The sequence below is a fragment of the Halichoeres trimaculatus genome, unplaced genomic scaffold (genome assembly GCF_033239565.1).
Source record: "Halichoeres trimaculatus isolate MK-OKI-2021-1 unplaced genomic scaffold, fHalTri1.1 fHalTri1_scaffold_7, whole genome shotgun sequence".
In the NCBI taxonomy this organism is placed as follows: domain Eukaryota; kingdom Metazoa; phylum Chordata; class Actinopteri; order Labriformes; family Labridae; genus Halichoeres; species Halichoeres trimaculatus.
The window spans coordinates 35,654,251-35,673,514 of record NW_027437185.1 but is presented as its reverse complement, the minus strand read 5'-3'; the positions used below and the strand labels follow the sequence as shown (position 1 = coordinate 35,673,514).

General features: G+C 43.6%; 1 protein-coding gene across 3 annotated transcripts; it reads right to left on the bottom strand.

Annotated features, from left to right (window-relative positions):
* Positions 1-2,599: 2,599 nt before the first annotated feature.
* On the bottom strand, positions 2,600-18,637 carry slc44a1b (solute carrier family 44 member 1b). 3 transcript variants are annotated; one of them, XM_074673960.1, is made up of 17 exons: positions 18,559-18,637; positions 17,729-17,898; positions 16,090-16,179; positions 13,385-13,527; positions 10,518-10,654; positions 9,751-9,844; positions 9,500-9,669; positions 9,317-9,406; positions 9,069-9,217; positions 7,893-8,079; positions 7,625-7,793; positions 7,348-7,504; positions 6,245-6,328; positions 6,025-6,162; positions 5,533-5,769; positions 5,200-5,361; positions 2,600-2,771 (listed from the first exon to the last, which is right to left on the bottom strand). In XM_074673960.1, exons 2-17 carry the CDS (start codon positions 17,783-17,785, stop codon positions 2,748-2,750), a joined length of 2,088 nt encoding a protein of 695 aa, XP_074530061.1. In that variant the 5' UTR covers positions 17,786-17,898; positions 18,559-18,637; the 3' UTR covers positions 2,600-2,747. The 3 variants fall into 3 exon arrangements, with proteins under 3 accessions (XP_074530061.1, XP_074530064.1, XP_074530063.1); XM_074673963.1 differs by having other exon boundaries at positions 5,263-5,361; positions 18,559-18,630; XM_074673962.1 differs by lacking the exons at positions 17,729-17,898; positions 18,559-18,637 and adding an exon at positions 16,615-16,958.
* Between the last annotated feature and the right edge of the window lie 627 nt (positions 18,638-19,264).

Here is a 19,264-nt window from a genome sequence, read left to right as displayed (position 1 = left end):
TTAACGAGCCTCATCTGATACATTCAATACATCATCCATAATATAATACATTATCTATAATCTGATCAATTATCTATAATCTGATACAGTATCTCTAACCCATACAGTCTGGCCTTTAGCTGCAGTCTGAGTTGAACTCAGTTGTATATTTTAGAGCCCATAAACGCTGGGTTTAGCTAGCCTACAGGCTAATATTAGCATGCTAATGTTCGAAATGAATTATTAATGATTAACAGGTAACGTCAACAAACAAATATAAGCTAATCTCTGATTAGAATAACTGTCTTCAGCTTGTTTTCTATGAAATACCGACAACCAGAACACTGACAACTTTTCTGATGTAACATCCAAACTTTTCACCTTGAACGCCGTTCAGGCCGTGTCTCTGATGATGGAATCAAACTGTCAAATCCTGATATCAGTAGGTTAGTCTGCCCGGAAACAGGGGTCACACAGTCACACACAGGGGTCACATGACTCTAAAATGTTATATGAATGAGTCTGAGAAGCATAATTTATATATTTCTATAAAAGTCTCAGGGGCGTCTGACTGCAAATGTGTGTGTGTCTGCATCTGACTGGGAGTCTGTGTGTGTGTGTGTGTGTGTGTTACTCTGAGCTACACTGTTCATCTTAAATACTTACAGCTACTTTAAACGGACGTCAGTGTGGAATGAACTCCATCTTTAGTGCAATTAGTTACTGTGTGAGCATGCTCGAAGCGTCATGTGACTCTCGGCGTCTAAACACATGCTGGAAATACACTTCAAGGAGGTCTGAGTGTCTCCTTTGCTCAGGATCTCTTGACTTCTGCAAAAACTGTTCAAGTGTGTGTGTGTGTGTGTGTGTGTGTGTATGTGTGTGAGAGAGAGAAAGAGAGGGGATGAGGGAAAAACAAGCACACCTCATCTCAGTAACACACACTTTGACAAACTTGCCTCAGAGTTCAGTCTGAGGCTGAATCCAAACATCAACCACCTGCTGCTTTAACCCCACACGCCATAATCTGAGGACTCTGCAGTACTGTGAGTGGCCACAGGGGCTGAGTTAACCTGTCTGTGGTCTCAGTGTCGCCCCCTACAGTTCATTTTAACACAGAGCCGTGCTGTCATTCATCTCTTGTCTTATCTGATACTTCTTCTCTCTTTAAGTCCGTCCAGGTAAGACTTATGATTGTGAACAGGTGTCAGTGTGACTGATGTCTGGATGTTTGGATTCAACCCTTTACAGTCTGTAGATCAACACAGCAACATGTTGGGCAACCAGAACTGTCAGCAGCGTGACAGGATCACCTCCATTATCACACTGCTAGGGGGAAGGGCTATAACCCTCCACTAACCAGGTGAAACCACGCAGACCGTCCGGTTCTTTAGGACCTGCAGCTGATTGGCTGAAGTGAAAACATGAATTTCAGACTTCCTGTCTGATGGCTGATCTTGCCGATGCTGACGTGTTGTCATCGATGTTGTCACATGATACAGTTTGTTTATTGCTGGCTTTCAACCCCAAAGGAAGCTCCGTCCACACTCCTCTGACTTTCTTCTTCTCTGGATTTAATGGGAGCGCTTTGATGTGGCAGAGGAGGCGGGACTTAGAGACAGGAAGTATGAAGCCATCTTCATTGATCAGCTGACGTCCATCCCCACCGCACCCTCCTCACCAGCAGGGAGCAGATGGAGAGACAGCCTGGACCAAGGGTCATGTGATCAACCAAGGACACCCAAAGATGTGTTAGCTTTTCTTACTAGCTTCTGTTAGCACAGCTAGATGTTAGATTTGAAAGAGCTAAAAACACTGGCTAGCTTAATAAACATTAGTGCTCACATCAGATTGAAACCAGATACTAAAGCTAAGCTAACAGCTCTGTGAGACTGAAGTGTAAGCCAATATGCTAACACCAGCACACTAACACGCTCGTCACACAATGCTAGTGCTAACCATCTTAGTTAAGCATGATAGCATGGTTTGTAAGCAGCAGCCCTTTGAGTCAAGAGCTCAGCAGGAAGTTAATTAAACTGTGTTGGGAACATTAAGATAGTTACCTGATGGTGGCGCTACAACAAGACTTAAGAGTTTTATCTGAGCAACATTAGCACACAGAGCTGCTAACATGCTAATAACAACACAGTCGAATCCCTCCCAAACAATCCAGGCTTTTTACAGTTCAGAACAGGTTAATTCACTAGCATGCTAATGGCGTATCATGCTAGTGAGAGCACTCACTTGTCTTCCTTGTCGGTCACATGACCCTCACCTTGCAGGCTGTAGCAGTTTGTGAAAAGCCCCTCCCCCACAGGTGAGTTTTCAGGTTTGTTTGATATGTGGGCAGAGGCTCCGCCCTCCCGATGACACGTCCAACATGGAGTCTGATACTAGTCAACAGGCCTTCACCAGCCAATCAGATCCCTGTTCCCGTCACTATGACGACAGCTCTGTGGACCGATCTCCTTCACCAATCAGCAGCTGATGACATCACAGCGCTGTGATCCAACATGGCGTCCAGCTGAGGAGTGTGTGGTGTATAAAAAAAGCTGCAGAGTGGGCTGGGCTATGAGTTTATAAAAAACGACATCACTAGAAAAAAAATGCATCAGGCGCTTCGATATAAAGTGCTTGGTTACATGGTTAGGTTTTTACAGTTCATATTAAAATATCGTTTTCCCTGGAGTAAACCATAGTAAACATGTTACACGTTGGTAAAAATAAACTTCTGGAATGTCTCTTTAAGAAGTCCCACGGCTGATTCGTCAAGCTGAACTTGTCCCCGGAGCCTGGAACAGGAAATACACATCAACAAGTTAAAACCTCCAAACGGACAGGTGAGGAGTGAAGCATCATGGGAAATTTGGGGGGAAGGATGGAAGCTGAACTGATTCTGATCATGAGATGAGACGATGGGTCACAAACAGAGGACTCAGAAACACTCTGATGATTTCCCCTCATTTAGACCAAAGTTCAGGGTTTAGCCTCACCCCTCTTTAAACCTTTTAACACACCTGAGCTTCTAAAAGTGAGGAGACTAGCAGTCCCAGATGTCCTTCTAATCCAGGATAATTTCTCAGTATTCAGTGGACCAGTCTACCTGGCATACTGTTTCTCAAAACGCACGGCTTTGCACGCTTTTTGTCTGTGCAGGAGCCAATAAAGTTTAAGTCAAGGGTCTGCAACCTGCAAATCTGGAGCCTCATGAGGCTCTTTGAATCCTTTGTAGTAGTTCCTTGTAGCTTAAATTTTTTTTAATTGAAAAAAACAACAACAAAAAAAAGATTTTGAAATTATAATTGGAAATTTATTAAACTTCAACTTTTATTTTTTTTTTAATTTCAATCAAACTTTTTTTTGCATTTTTTCTATTTAAAATACATTTTAGATTTTTGCTCATTAATTTTTTTGTATTAAAAAAATCAAATTTTTTATTTTTTTTTTCTAAATTTCAATGTTTTTTAATTTTTGCAAAATTTCCGTAAATTATTTAAATTCATTTTTTGAACTTTTGCAAATTTTTGAAATTTTCAGAAAAAAAACTTTATTTTTTTTGCACATTTTTGATATATTATAATTTTTTAAATTACATTAATTTTGCAAATTTATGAATTTTTTGACAGTTCTTAAAAAATTGAAATATCTGCATTTTTTTTTTAAGAGAAAAAAAATCACATGTTCAATTTTACAAACACAAAAAGACATTTGTTTAGATAATTATTCACTAGATTTTTACTTTGTGTAGAATTTTCTATACATTTTGTCTTTTGTGAAGATAAAGTAGATTTTGTGGCTTCTGAATGACTTTAATTCAGGTGAGCTGAGGCAAAATGGTTCTTTTGATGGTGAAGGTTTCCGACCCCTAGTTTAGGTAAATTGCTGCCCTCTACTGGAATGAGTCAGTATTACTACTACATTACCATCTCACTAACTCACTAGCCTACATGGGTTTAACAAGAGCAGTTTTTCCTTTGGCTGTAAAATGAACAAGGTCACTTTAATCCAGATTAATTTTCAATGAACCATAAAACTTCTGATGTAAGATAAAAATCAAATATGATGAATCCTTCTGTAGTATAGTTCTATAACTTTCTTATTTTTAAAGAAGGGTCACCTGAAGAGTATGTACGGAGCTGACTGCTGATTGGTTAATGTGAGGAGAGGACCTCTGATTGGTTAATGTGAGTATCTGACAGATGATTGGTTAAGGTGAGGAGTTGAAAGCTGATTGGTTAAGAAAGAAAAGGTGTAATGAAGGTGAAACAGGCTGATGTTTATTTGTGTCTGAAGGTCCATAGATGAACTTGGATCTTTCAGCTGCTTCAGAGAGGACAGGTAGACACTTCCTGTTCACACCTGGTTTCATCCTGTGATCACAGTGAGTAGACTTACAGGTCTTTATATTTTCAGGTTTAAACTCTCAGACCACATTTCTACTCATATTGATAAAAGTGAGTGAGGATCAGTGTTTATTAGCACAGAGCTTCCTGGAACTTTAAATCTGATCATGAGATTCAGACACACATGATTGGTCCAGGTGTAAACAGGTATGATTAGCTCGTTCAGAGTCAGCATGGTTCATGTAAACAGAAGAGAAGCTGCATGTTCTGCAGAGTCCTTAAAGCACGGCGGTGACAACATAAGGCCAACACACACACACACGGCTTCAACAAACACTCATCTGATAGAAAAACATCAAACATGACAAAACAGAAAGCGATGGAGGAAATACAGAGAGGAAGAACCAGCAGAGTTGATGGTGATGATGATGATGAAGATGATGGCGGTGATGATGGCGGTGAAGAGGCAGGTGAGCATGCATCAGTGTCCTTACAGTCAAACAGCTTGGATCAGTCTGTTAGCATGCAGCAGTTAGCTCTTGTCCGTTAGCACAGTTCTGTTAGCATGCAGGTTATGGCATAGGATTTAGCACATCTGTTAGCATGTCTGTTAGCATGTCTGCTATCTCTTGGCGGTGACAGAGGCTGCTTTGGCAATGGAGGGGGCGGGGCTTGGCGTGTGCAGCATGCTGACGAACAGGAAGAGGGTGGAGGTGGGCAGGTAGACGCAGAGGAAGAGGACTACGTCCTCACTGAAACAGAGGACAAAGTCACTTTGCTCCGTCAGCACCCAGTCCACCAGCACCCCCACCAGCAGGTAGTACACCTGGAACTCCTGAAGCTCCTCCCACTCCCCTCCTCCCCCGTCCAGCCCTACCCCCTCCTCCTCTGGAGAGCTCTTCTGCTTGGCCACGTCCCCTTCGTCTCTGCTGTCACTCACCATGGGCTTCATCTCCGCCCCCTCAGACACCACCTCCTTCACCCGGCTCCGCCCCCGCTCCACCGCTCGCTCCAACCGCCGGCTGCTTTCTACGAACTCCTGTGGAAAGAGGAGGTGCAGGTAAAGGTGAGCAAAGGTGGAGCAAAAAAACTGTGTGAATCTATGTTTGTGGTGATGTTGTTGTTATTGTGCAGGATCAGCAGGTGTGTACCTGAGCCTCCACAGACACATGAGTGATGGTGGATTGTTTTTAAAGAGCTGCTGACTCACCATCAGAGCTTTGTCCATGAAGAACTCTTTCCCTGGTGTGCCATCGTTGTACTTGGTGTCAATGGCGAAGCACAGGAAGAGGACGTCCACCACGATCTCAAAGATGGACAGGAAGCAGTGAGCCACCAGGAAAGAGAAGAGACACACGATGATCAGAGGCAGCAGCCACTCGGCGTAATCCCGCTGATAGTTCAGGAGGAGGACGCCAGCGAACGCCGTCGACGTCACAATCAGGACCTGAAGAAAGACAAAGACAGACAAAAAAACATGGAGTCTGTTTAGCTTTTCATCAGTTTGATCAAAGACGAGCGCAAAGATCCTGAAGACACATCAGACAGAGAGCTCTTCCCTTTGGTTCAGAGTGAGACATCTCAACAATTAAACACCAAATCTCACATCAAAGAGACAATCATTTGACAAATAAAAACACAAAGGAAGTCACAGAACGAACAAGTTCCCTTTCAAAATAAAAGCCCTGAGCATCCATCTCACCTTCCCAAGGAAGAGCACAAAGTCTCCAATGGCGTTGATTGTAGCGACACGCAGAGCGTTCTCCACCAGGATGACGAAGGCGTCACGAGCAGACGTGCAGAAACTGGTGCTGTTGATGGCTGTGGCTGCATATGCATTCTTGGTAAAAAACAAAACAGACAGGTACAGAGTCAACAGGTGTGAGACAGACAAGTAGAGGAGTTGGGGGAGCGGGTGTTACCTGATTGAGATAGTTGAGGCACTTCTCCAAACACCAAAGACAGCAGATACAAGTTTTCAGCAGACAGCGAGCGCACGCATTCTCCTGGTAAAAAAAAAAAACATCGTCAGCTGATACTAAATCAACAACAATCAGCTGATTAATCAACAAGTCAGACAGGTTTTCATTCAAGCTGAAGGTTGGAAGCAAAGCGATCACCTGGTCCAGGTGTCTGATTCTAAGGCTGTATTCAGACCAGAAAAGTCCTTTGGTCCACTTGTTTGGTATGGACCAAGAGTGGACTTTATTTTTTTCATTTGGTGCGGTTCGTATTCAGATTGTACTTTTTGCAAGTGGACTATATTCTGTAAACACATCCACGTGTGTGACGATCAGTGCTCTCATTGGACAGCACTGACAAAGGGTGGCACACAGAGTACAGACCTGGAAATGGAGGTAAACGTGTGTTTGTGCTCTTATTAGAGCTGCTAAATCATTTTCAGTTTCAAGAGCAGCTCCTTCAAAGCAGCTTAACAACACCGTTTACAATTTAGGAACAGCGAAGATGAATGCGCGCAGCAAGGAGACGCTATGCTCTGCGTGTCCTGACCCACAACATGCTAGAAACAGCGTGGCTAAACAGAAGACGGAGGATCAGGTATGAACCAAAGACGGTTAGGTTACGGTGGCTTTATAGGCCCAAAAGGCTCATGTATCCTGTAGTTAGTTCGGATGGACCTTGGTTTGTATTCAGACCTGCACCGGAGAACCACGAACCGCACCAGAGTTCTTTTGGAAACGGACCGAGACCACCTCAAAAAGTGGGTCTGGGTCCGGTTGTTTAGTCTGCACCAGGGTTCGTTTGTGTCTATTCACACCTGCATGAAAAGTCTGCACCAGTGTGGGAAACGAAGCCTGGTCCGTTTAAAGTGGACCAAACAGTCCAGGTCTGAATACGCCCTGAGAATTCCAAACAGAACTCTGAACTTTGGGCTTTAACAGCTTTTCTTTGTTTAAACACCTGAAAACTGAATAAATGATTACATTTGGAATAAATTGGGAATAAGTCTCTTAGAGGACAGGATCAGCAGGATGTGGTGTGAACGGGCTCTCAGGTGTGTTACCTTTCCTTTGAGCTGGTTGTGGATGTACATGAGGACGAGTCGGGGGATCTTCACCAACGTGATGATGAAGGATCCTTTGGCTACGGTGCCCAGGTGGTACCTGACCAGCCTCAGGACCGAGGACAGGATGGGGGTCACTGGGAGCCGGTTCTTGTCCCTGAAACAGTCCGCAAAAGCATTTAGACTCAAATGCATAAACAGTTAGCCTAGCCTAGCGTAGCTTAGTTTAGCACACACAGAGTCAAGCTGTTCCCCAGGTGTGCAGGCATGGACTCACCTGGTGAAGTAGTAGGTGACCACGGCTCCGGCCACGGTCATCTGTTGGCAGGCCAGGATGAACTCAGAGATCCAGATCAGACCCACAGCGTGGTACCAGGTCAGGTACTGCAGAGGCCCCGTTAGTCTGAACTCTATCAGACCCGTCTCCTCGTTCTGGACCGGGTTACCTGTGAAACCATCAGGTGAAGATCAGTCATACGTCAGTCTGCTTCAGCTCCCATGATGCTTTGAGAGTGTCAACAGGAAGAGTTGTGACTGTGGCTAACCCGTGGTTCCCAGGAAGAGCAGGACCAGGACCCAGTAGATCCAGAAGAGCAGGAGGGCGAGGAAGGTAACAAAGGGCTGCAGGGTGAGGAGGGGCAGGTGGATGAAGACTTTCCCCGCCACGTGGAACAGAGCGATGGTGAGAGCGACGCGTTTCCTCATGAAGAGCATCAGCAGCAGGAGGATGATCTGAGAGAGCGCAACCCAGCATTACTCATCACATTCAGCTTCAAGCCCCGCCCACAAACATCCACAAGCCCCGCCCACAGCCCAGTCCACATTGATCTAACACAGGGGTCTGCAACCTTTACTTTCGAAAGAGCCATTTTACCTCAGCTCACCTGGATTACAGTCATTCTGGAGCCGCGAAATCTACTTTATCTGCACAATATAGACAAAAAGGGGTGTAATTCTATACTAAGCAAAAAAAAAAAAGAGTGAATAATTATCTAAAAAAAGTTTTTTGTGTTCATGAAATTGTAAATGTGGTTTCTTAGTTTTGAATTTTTAATAAATTGGCAAAACTATAGGAAAGAATGTAAAACTTGTAGTGTCAAAAATTAAATACATTTTCAAATTTATGAAATTTCAATAAGACACATTTTTCAGAAAAGTGCAAAAAAGATAAAAAATAAAATAAGAAAAATGAGAAAAAAAATTGCAAAAATTTCGAAGTTTAAAAAAAATGGCCAACCTTTCATAAATTTCTTAAAAAGTTTAACAGTGCCATTTCAAAAGCTTAATTTTCAAAAATTGTAAAAAAAATGTTATAATTGCATTTTTTTAAAAATGGTTTCAAATTAATTTTTTAAAAATTTGCTAAAATTCAAAAAAATTGAAATTTGCAAAATCTTTGACAAAATCTGTTTGTTTTACTAGATTTTGAAAATTTCAGATAATTCAAATACAAAAAAACTGCAAAACTTGCAAAAAATGTGCAAAAGTTACAAAAAGAATTTAAAAAGCGTCATTGTGATAGGTGATGCATATTTAGTTCAACAAAATGTAAATGCATATGTTTATTTAGTGTCAATGTCTTTGATAATCAATAATCTCTGAAAGAAAAAAAAAATTGATTACATTTTTTAAAGCTACAAGGAGCCACTGCCAATGAGTCAAAGAGCCACATGAGGCTCCAGAGCCACAGGTTGCAGACCCCTGGTCTAACAGGAGCTTACAGTGAAGACGGTGGCGGCGGCTGCGTAGACGAGTAGCGCCTGCCCGCTGTCCTTTCTGACCTCGTCCTCCTCCCTGACCTTGGAGGAGGACGTGTCGTTCCCGTAGAGCCGGTGATCGATGTACAGCCACCAGAGGACGCTGGTGCCCGCTGCAGACACACACACACACACACACACAGTCAGATGATTGGCTCATTAGACTTCAAACACGCGGCGTACACACAGGAACAGACAGGAAGTGAACTCACCGAGGGATCCTAGGACGACCAGCGCGGTGAGGATCCAGACCAGGACAGCAGAGATGTAGCGAATGATGACCATGAGGATCATGGAGAGGACTGACGAACACAGAGGTCAAAGGTCAGAGATAAATCCTGCTCAGGTTGATTAACACACAGATGACCTGTGATCTTCAAGTGTGTGTATCTCACCCAGAGCGAGCACACACAGCCCGATGATGATCTCTTTACTCGCCGCCACGCCAGCGATCAGACGGTGCAGGACGCTGTTGTCCCCCACAAACGTCACCACGGCCTCAGCAAACTTGGCATAACACGAAACATCCAGGGGCGTGCAGCGGTTAAACACTGGCAGAGGCTTACTGAGGGGTCAGAGGTCAGAGGTCAGAGGTCAGGGACAACAGAAACTTGACCACACAGGCTCTACAGGTGAGACGGCGTACCTGGGTGGGACAGGAAGTTTGGGACATTTTGAGAACCTCTCAGGTAGACCGGGATATTTATGACCCGCCAACTCGTAGGAACACAGCTCTGAACCTGAAACACACACACACACACACACACACACACACACACACACACACACACACACACACACACACACACACACACACACACACACAGTGACCATCATTCAGCGCTGGGTTAACCTGGTCAGTTAGGCCATGCTACAGTTTACAGGTGCAGATCACCTGAGCGTTTACAAAGCTAAGCTACGCTAACGTCTTCAGCGTGTGGTCCTGTTGTCTCGCTCTCACAGAGGATCCTTTCAGAAACATCCTGGCCGCAGTGAGGTCACCTGATAGAGAGGCCGTCACGTTTCACACACAGAGGACACACTGATGGACACAAACAGAGCACAGTGCAGTGCACACACACACACACAAACACACACACAGCTCTATGCTGCCTTTGTTACTGTACAGAGGGGGTGTGTGTGTACAGCACTGTACGCCTGCAGACATTTAATGGTCATCATGACGTGATGGCGAGCATCCGTACAACTGGTGACATCACTGTTTCCTTTCTTTTACACACACATACACACACACCAATGTCCTGTGTGTGTGTTTGTGTGTGTGTGTGTGTGTGGTTAAAAATCCTCCTTCTCTCTGTGATGTTATCAGACACTACATTTCCCAGCAGCCATGTGTTAAAAATGAAGCAGGGTGCAGGTGTGTGTGGTCATGTGACGGCGTGCTGATCTCACCGTTGACCATGGCGAACCTCTTCAGGTCCTGGTACGTGTGCATGTGTTCTGGCGGGCACAGGGACACGCAGAGAGCCAGCGATTTGATCTTCCTCTGCACGATGTCGATGTTACAGGGGTCCAGGAAGAAGACGTACCTGCAGGAACAGAGCACACCTGAAGGATTCTACAGGCAGGAAGTCTTACACTCACTCCTTCAAAATAAAAGCCTCCAGCAGCTACAGCCCGCCAGCCACAGGATAGGGAGTCAAAAACTTTAAAGTGATACCTATCACAAGGTTTAGGGCAGAAATTACCCCTACAGCAGTGTTTTTGTGCAGCAGAAGCTCAGAGCGCTCGCACCAAACACCCCCTCCCTGCTCCTCTGCCGGTTTCCTCTGCACTCAGACGGGGCCATATTTTACTTGACCAAAAACACAAATAAACAGACTCCCACCAAAAAAATCTGATATGGGTCTGCATTCACGCTTTATTTAGAGAATTCTCAGCGCGTTACTTTCACACAAAAACACCACTAAATAAGGCTCTAGTTCTCATCGTGTCTCTTCGTTCTGGCAGACTACCTGCGTTTGTTAATACCTGGCACGCCGCGCGCGCGGACTGATACGCTAAGCAGCAATCGTCTCGTAGCCAGCTGTGGCTCTGCAGTGGAGGTAGCGCCGTTTTACGCCACGATGAGAACTAGAGCCTTATTTAGCGGTGTTTTTGTGTGAAAGTAACGCGCTGAAAATTCTCTAAATAAAGCGTGAATGCAGACCCATATCAGATTTTTTCGGTGGGAGTCCGTTTATTTGTGTTTTTGGTCAAGTAAAATATGGCCCCGTCTGAGTGCAGAGGAAACCGGCAGAGGAGCAGGGAGGGGGTGTTTGGTGTGAGCTCTGGGCTTCTGCTGCACAAAAACACTGCTGTAGGGGTAATTTCTGCCCTAAACCTTGTGATAGGACCCAACTTGTTCCATCCCGGAGTATCACTTTAAACTCATGTGAAGAATTCTCAGATCTGGATCAATGTGTTGCCCCCTTGTGGACAAAATGGTCTTTGCTGGTCCTGTTCACGCATCAGAGTCAGAAATGCTAACTTCACACTGACTCAGGACCTGATAAAAACTCTTCACAGGAGAATAAAGGAAGGGTACACAGGGGTGCCGATTCGATTTAAATTGTGGTTCTTTGATATGTACGATTCTTGCAATTTCACCCTCTGCTGGAGGAAAGTGGTAACTTTTTTTCCTATCCAGTTTATAAACAAAAAACTGAAATTAAGAATTTGAATTTGACATAAAAAATAACGGTTTTGATATTGTCACACAAAAAATCCCTGTATATCGATTTTTGATTGTCTCTCCCACCCCTAAGAACTAGACTGATCAAAATCAGGTATTCATCACGGCCGGGTGTTCAGAGAGGCGTTCAGGGAAATAAAATCAGATAATAACTCAAAGAACTCCTTCATCAAGAGCTGAAAGAGACTGAACCAAACAAAGAGACAAAGACAAAACCTCCAGAGCTCACCTACAGCCAGAGGAATCCCATCACACACACACACGCTCACATGCACACACACACACACCTCAGTGTTAACAGTGTGTGTGTTGCCTCTGATTTTCATTTTTTATCAGCTGGTTGTGTTTTGATGAGTCACAGCTCTGTGTCAGCACATCAACACTGAAACTCCCACAGGACCTGAACGCACCGTGTTCCAGATCCAGCCTGACCCACTTAGACGAAACCACCACACAAACACAGCAACACCACAATACAGCTACAGCAAGACTACAGCCAGACTACAGTGAGACTATGGCTACAGCAAGTCTACATGACGATGAAACTACACCAAGACCAGAATAAAGCTACAGCAGAACTGGACCTAGACTACGACAACAGTAGCAATGACTATAGCAAGAATACGACGAAAACAAGTCTACAATGACAACTTCAGCAAGACTATAGCTTAGAGGTAGAGTCTGCAGGATTTCCTTTTAAAAATGTCAAACTTTTACAGTCTCCTCTGGGCCTCTTTACATGTGTGTCAGTGTCTGTGTCTGCCCCGACCCCCTCCTCTGTCTGTATGTTGATGTTTAAGTTGTGTCAGGACATTTCTGGGTGGTTGCATCAGCCAATCACAGCCCCCAGTGACTTTGGGTGTTGATGATAGCGAGCGGAAGAAGCTAATCAGAGCAGCTATGATACTGGACGTAGCATGGAGAAAGAAAACACAACAAAAGTCAAAAAGCTTTTTCCTAAAGGAGGGTGAAGCTCAGCTCAACTTTCACTTGATTTCAGAAACTTTGAGAGAAACACGAGATGAAGAGCTCTGCAAGTTAGCTTTCTGCTGACCAGGTATGTGTCAAATACCCGTGATCGCTCAGCTTTTGAGTCTGTCCCACGTAGAAACAGGATGCTACAGATGGTGGTTTCTGGGCTAGTGAGTGTGTTCAGGGCAGGAAACAGGGCGAGAGTTGGGAGTGACATGCAGGAAAGAGGCCACTGGCTGGATTTGAACCTGGGCCTCCTGTGCTAGGGTGAAAATCATGGTGCATGACTTATACAACTAGGCCATCTGTGTTTCAAACCCTTTAACCCTTCAACACTGTAATTACTACAAACTGTCACCTGTAGACCCTTTAACACTGTAAACACTTGTGACTATAATCCTGTTAACACTGTGAAGCTACAGCACTGGAATACTATGACTGCTGTGACACTGTAAATCCTAACCATTGAAACCACTGTTAACGCTGTAAAGCCTGTGACCACTGTAACAAACCTGACGTTGAAGGTTAAAGAAACTGTAAACACCAGTTACTGAGTGTGACTGTCTCATATGGAAATAGCTGTACACAGTATCAGCAGAGTCTTCAGACTCACTTCCTGTCGGTGTGGTCCAGCCCACTCAGCCGGACGCCTTCGATCTGCTCGTTGCGTTGACCACACGTGTTACCATAGCTGTCATATCCGTAAACAAGGCGTGCAGCGCCACCGGTGGCGATGGTGAATCCGCAGATACTGCCCTATAAGAGAAAAAAACACAGGGGCGTATGAGCATGAGTTTTTGATTCAGTCTGAACTCAGACTGAAAAACCAGCATGAGTGTGAAGAGTCTGATCAGCCTTTTAGCTCAGATTGAACCACAGTCATTGGAAGGTAACGTAAGAAATCAAGATGCTAGAATTAGAGCCCGACGGATATGGGATTTTTGGGGCCAATGCCAATACCGATACTAGGGGCAAAAAAAAGCTGATATCCAACATAGCAGCCAGTATCCGATATATCCGCTGATATATAATGAATTCGTTGATATACACAGGATACATACTGTATTCGAACACAAACTATCATAATACCCATATGATTCAAGACAAAAACAGAACACTATTGAATTAAAACAAGGAACTTAAATAATAAAACTGTCAACATAAGAACTGTAGTGTAAACCAATGATAAATAAGAAAAAGCTGTAAACACAATAATAAATAAAGAAGTCAAACTTTAAACACAGTAAGTAAGAAAAAAAAGTCTTGGTGATTCTTGCTGTGTCCTAAATCTTGTACTTCTGAACTTAAACTCACTATTTCGAGTGCATATGTGTGTTCACACTGTTAGTATGGAAAAATGTAGTGCACTCTAATTCCTCAGCTTGTGCACTATGAATGGTCAAAAAGTTGAGTGTGTTTGTTGTTTAAGTTTTCCGTTGTTTTGCCTTGTGTTGTTATTATTATTAAAATGATTCCATCTTTTTCCTGTTTTATGTTTTATAATTTGCCATACAGATCTGTTCCTCTTTTTTTCACTTATTATTAAAAAACCTCTAAAAGACAAAGTTATATAAAAAAAAGAAAAGTTGAGTGTGGATCGCTGGACACTTCTCACACTCAATGGTCGCCAGTGTTTGATTTGGGAAACACTACCCTGTAAAAGTTTGTGCACTGTTCCAGGGAGCACAGAGTGTACACAGTGCACTTCATGTAAGTGTACTTATAGAAGTATGCGATTTGGGACACACTTTTCTGTCAAACTTGTGATCTGATTCACAGCTGATTTATCTCTTACGGATCTATCAGAGAAGGGTGAAACAATCAAATGTTTGCTTTAATGCATGCTGATTATATCTTCTGTTTTCACAACTGTAAAACCAACACACAAATCAGCTGATTAATTCACTTCCTGTTGGATTAAAAAAATCTTCAGGGGCATCTTGTAAATCGAAAAAGACAAAAAAGGAACAACTGATAGAAACCTGAACTATCACATGATCATTGTGACATCAAAATGTCCACATGGTCACAACGAAGTCCATGTTGGATATACAGTCCACATATTCGCTACACTGTCCACGTGATCACTACACAGTCCAAACAATCACTACACTGTCCACATCTTCACTGAACTTTCCACAAGTTCACTACACTTTCTGTCCGTTTTTAACCATCCTATCCTAAAGACCACACAGCTCTGTATTGAATCTCCAATACAGTGAGTTCCCAGCATGCAGTCTGCCTGTCATAACCACATTTTTTAAAAGTAGTACAGGATGTTGAGCTTTAAGCCATCAGGCTTTTTTCTCTTGGAATCATCTACCTGTCAGGTGGTTAAATGATGACACACCGAGCTCCTGTTTCCCTCACTGTCACTATCTTGATGTGTGTCTGGAGTCCCTGATCTGGTCTTGTAGGCTCCTCTAGACCGTTGTTATTAAGAGCCTGATGACGTGGATCTGCCTGACTCCAGCTGCAACTACTATAAACAGTCCTATCACCTTTATTATCATCTTTACGGCTACAACACCAAAGTTGACCCACAACTCTTTCCATCCTCTCGTTATTGCTTTTTCTTTCTCTGTCTCTAACACGAGTCTGGTTCTGCTCAAGGTTTCTGCCTGTTACAGGAAGTTTGATCCCTCCTCTGTAGCTTAATAAATCCTGTAAGGGTCTCTACTCCCGGTGGGTTAAGATGAGATTAGACGCTGTGTCCTCTTCATGTTTGGTTTATGTCAGTTATAAAACATCAGCAGGTTTAGACATCACATCTATTGTTTTTTAGTTCTTTATAGATAAAGATTGGTGTTCACATTCTCTGTGTTGTCTACAGGTTCACTCTGCTCCACACCCATATCTGTCAAGGTCACCAGCCAACAGCACAGCACAGATACAACAGACACTGCCACTGGTTTTAAACTTGTGCAGTGATCCTAGAGCTGTTATGTGAACACACCACACCTTAATAAATCAGTTCAGTGGTTAAAACAAAACAATCTGTCCAATCAGAATTCTCCATCCTCACTGGCTCCCTGTCCCTTCACTGCCACAGAGCTACAGCTGGAGGTTCATGATGACTGATCTGACTGACTGACTCCAGACCAGCATGTGGAGAAAACACTGATGACATCAAACAGGAAGTGTCAAAATAAAATAAGTGATGTACATTTACTTAAAGGGTTTGTCATAATAATAACCAGTCAGGGTTACTGAGTCATATTTCAGGCAGAGGTTATGATGGTGTTACAGAGACGTCCAGGTAAAGTCCCGGATCATGAAACGAACATGTCAGGTGTGAGCGCGAGACTCGGTGGTTACCATGCCGACGCAGAAGACGGTGAAGAGCAGGAACCAGGGCAGGTCTGTGCAGCTCCGGTCCTCCAGCGGTCTCCATTCTCTCTTTGTCCTCTGAACACACACACACACACACACACACACACACACACACACACACACACACACACACACACACACACACACGGTCACGCTGGAGCAGAGTCAGGTTCCCCCTCAGCCCGGCCCGGGCCTGTTAGCCCGGCCCGGGCCCGGTTTACGTCTGATAACAAAGGGCTACATGTTGACCCGGATCAGCGGGATGTGGTCCCGTTAGCAGGCCCGGTACCCTGCCTGGACCTGGTCCCGTTAGCAGGCCCCGGTAACCCGGGACCAGCTAATTGGATTACAGCCGCTGGCTCTAATCCCGGCTCGGCCCTCTCCGCTCCCCGGGACAGTCGCTCTCTCCCGGTGACAGAACAAACACACACCGGGGCTGTGCTGAAGGGCACCGGAGGGTGGAGGAGAGGGAGGACGGTACCGGTCCAGGACGTTCCGTGCCGTTCTTACCTCCGTGCTACCGCAGCATCCCATTGCAGTCAGGGTGAACAAGCCCGGACCTCACGGAGCTTCACGGAGCCTCACGGAGCTTCAGCTCGGCAGCAGCGGGGTCTGGAGCCCGGCAGGCGGGGGGAGGAGACGGACAGCCCCTCACGCTCTGCCTCATTCACTCAGAGCGCAGCGGTGGTTCCCGGAGGCTGAGTCCGGAGCGGAGTCGGTGCTGTCGGTCACTCGGAGCGGCCCAGCCCGCTGAACATGCTACAGTCGGATTAACGGCCGAGGATTTGTCCGCCACACATCCTGGTGGCCCGTCAGGTGCAGCGGCCATTCATCTCATTGCGCATGCGCATTTTGTGCTCCTCAAGGAGCGGAGATGCTGACAGACAGCGGAGCAGCAGGTGTAATACCCGGTTTGACCGCTAAGTGGAGGCGAACTTAAAGTGGCGCTGTTTCCTCTGCTGAGAACACTTTTCAAGATGCTCCGTTTACCCAAACAGATATTATCCTTTAATTAATACAACTGGGGTTTTATACTACAGTCACATTGTAGTGTAATAAACTACAGTGTGAAACTACAGTTAGACGAAACTATATAGAAAATACAACCAGATTGTACTGTAGTGTCTGTACAGTTTCATACGGCAGTATTACTGTACTGTAAAATACTGCAGTATGATTGTACAGTCAGACTGTACTGTTTGATACTACAGTCTGACTGTATGGAATGATTGTTTAGTATGACTGTAATGTATGAAACTACAGTAAGACTGTGCCATCTGATACTACGGTGTAACTGTACTGTGTCATGCTACAATATGAGTGTTCTGCTGTTACATTATAATTGTACTTTATAAATTTTCAGTATGAGTACTGTCTGATACTATGGTGTGACTGTACTGTTTAATACAGTATGGGTGTACTTTGTAATACCACTGCCATACTCTATAGTATGGAACTTGAGTGTGACTGTACTGTGCGATACTACAGTCAGACTGTACTGTGTATCTGAGCAGTGTGGCTGTACAGTGTAACACACCTGCTTGATGACTGTATTTTTGGTGTCTGTTGATTGTAGCTCTAAAGTGCTCTGTTGATGCATAAAGTTGAATAAAGAATGTTTTACCTTTATCCTGAGCTTAACCTGCTGCTGAGACGATGAGGACAGGCGTTTTGGGTCCATGATCCTGAATAGTCCTAGATGGTTCTGAAAGGTCTTGGAGGGTCCTGGTAGGTCTTGGAGGGTCCTGGAGTTGCAGTCAGACTGAGGACAGGAACGCTGTGGGTCTGATCAGCCTGTAGAGGACAGAGAGCTTTTGTCTTATTGTTTACTGTTGTACCAGGCTGAACACTGTGTGTGTGTGTGTGTGTGTGTGTGTGTGTGTGTGTGTGTGTGTGTGTGTGTGTGTGTGTGTGTGTGTGTGTGTGTGTGTGTGTGTGTGTAAGAAACAGATTTCTTGTCACACAGTAGACTTTCTTGGCAGTAGAGAACAGATTTTCAGTCAAACTATGAAAAAAACGAACATCTTTAGACTTTCGGAAACAATGTTTTTTTGTCATTCACCTGTTTTAACTTAATTAACTTTAACACGCCTTAAGTTTAGTAAAGACAATTTTAAACCTAGTTTACTTTTTACATTTGAAGATAGAGTAAGATAAACTCAAACGTAAACTTTTACTTACACAAATTTAAACATTGTCAGTGATCAAGTTCAACTTCTTTAACTTTACCACACTTACAAATTATTAAAGATAAATTAAAGCTTTATTTACTTTTACAAAAAGACTTTAAAAGAAAAGTTAGACTTATTGATATTATTATTTGTTTAAAGATAAAATTGTGAAATGTGATGATGATGATAAACAAGGATATATAATGGGAGAATCATCCTGTAAATCATGTAAATCATCCTGTTCTCGGTTAGCTCTGTTAGCACTCTGAGAAGGAGGATTTACACTCAGCTCCTGCAGTGTCTGTGCTCTGATACAGCTCTGTGGCGCCCCTCTGTGGAGGGTTCAGGCTGTGCTGCTAGATGCCTCACGGTGGGGTCATCCTCCAGTCGTCCTGAATCCTGAATCCTGGAAAAAAAAAAAAAAAGATAAATTATATATATATATATATATATATATATATATATATATATATATATATATATATATATATATATATATATATATATATATATATATATATATATATGTATTTGTTATGACAGTGAAAATAGTTAAATAATGTTTTAATCATATAAAGAGTAAAAAAAAACTCAAATTAACATTTAAATAATATTTCAACATTAACACTTATTGAACTGATGTTTTGTTAAAACAATGAAAAAAATCTTTAAACTTAAAATATTTCACTTATTGTGTTGTTAGAAAACGAAGCTCACTGACCTACAGTAACCCCAGTGTCCACCAGCTGTGTCCATTTCCGCTCACTTAGACCGGAAACATGACCACAATAATTTAACAAAATAAGAGCCTTGTCGGCAGAAAGATGTGAAAATAAATAGATATACTTTTTTCTTTTAATTGTTATTTCAACAGGAACAGTCTAACCCTTTAACCCCTTACTTGTCCCTCCTGGTAAACCTTACCCAGCCCTGTCCACAATCTGAGTTTGAAAACAGCTGATCAGTAAAAATACAAATCATTGAGAGTG

What these genes read in the sequence shown, in the direction of transcription:
- slc44a1b (XM_074673960.1), bottom strand. Translation starts at nt 17,785, where the DNA reads ATGGACCCAAAACGCCTGTCCTCATCGTCTCAGCAGCAGGTTAAGCTC. An exon ending in GGTCGTCCTAGGATCCCTCG is followed by an intron (nt 9,218 to 9,316) that starts GTGAGTTCACTT and finishes GTGTGTCTGCAG; the next exon opens with CGGGCACCAGCGTCCTCTGG. An exon ending in GCCTCAACTATCTCAATCAG is followed by an intron (nt 6,163 to 6,244) that starts GTAACACCCGCT and finishes TTTTTTACCAAG; the next exon opens with AATGCATATGCAGCCACAGC.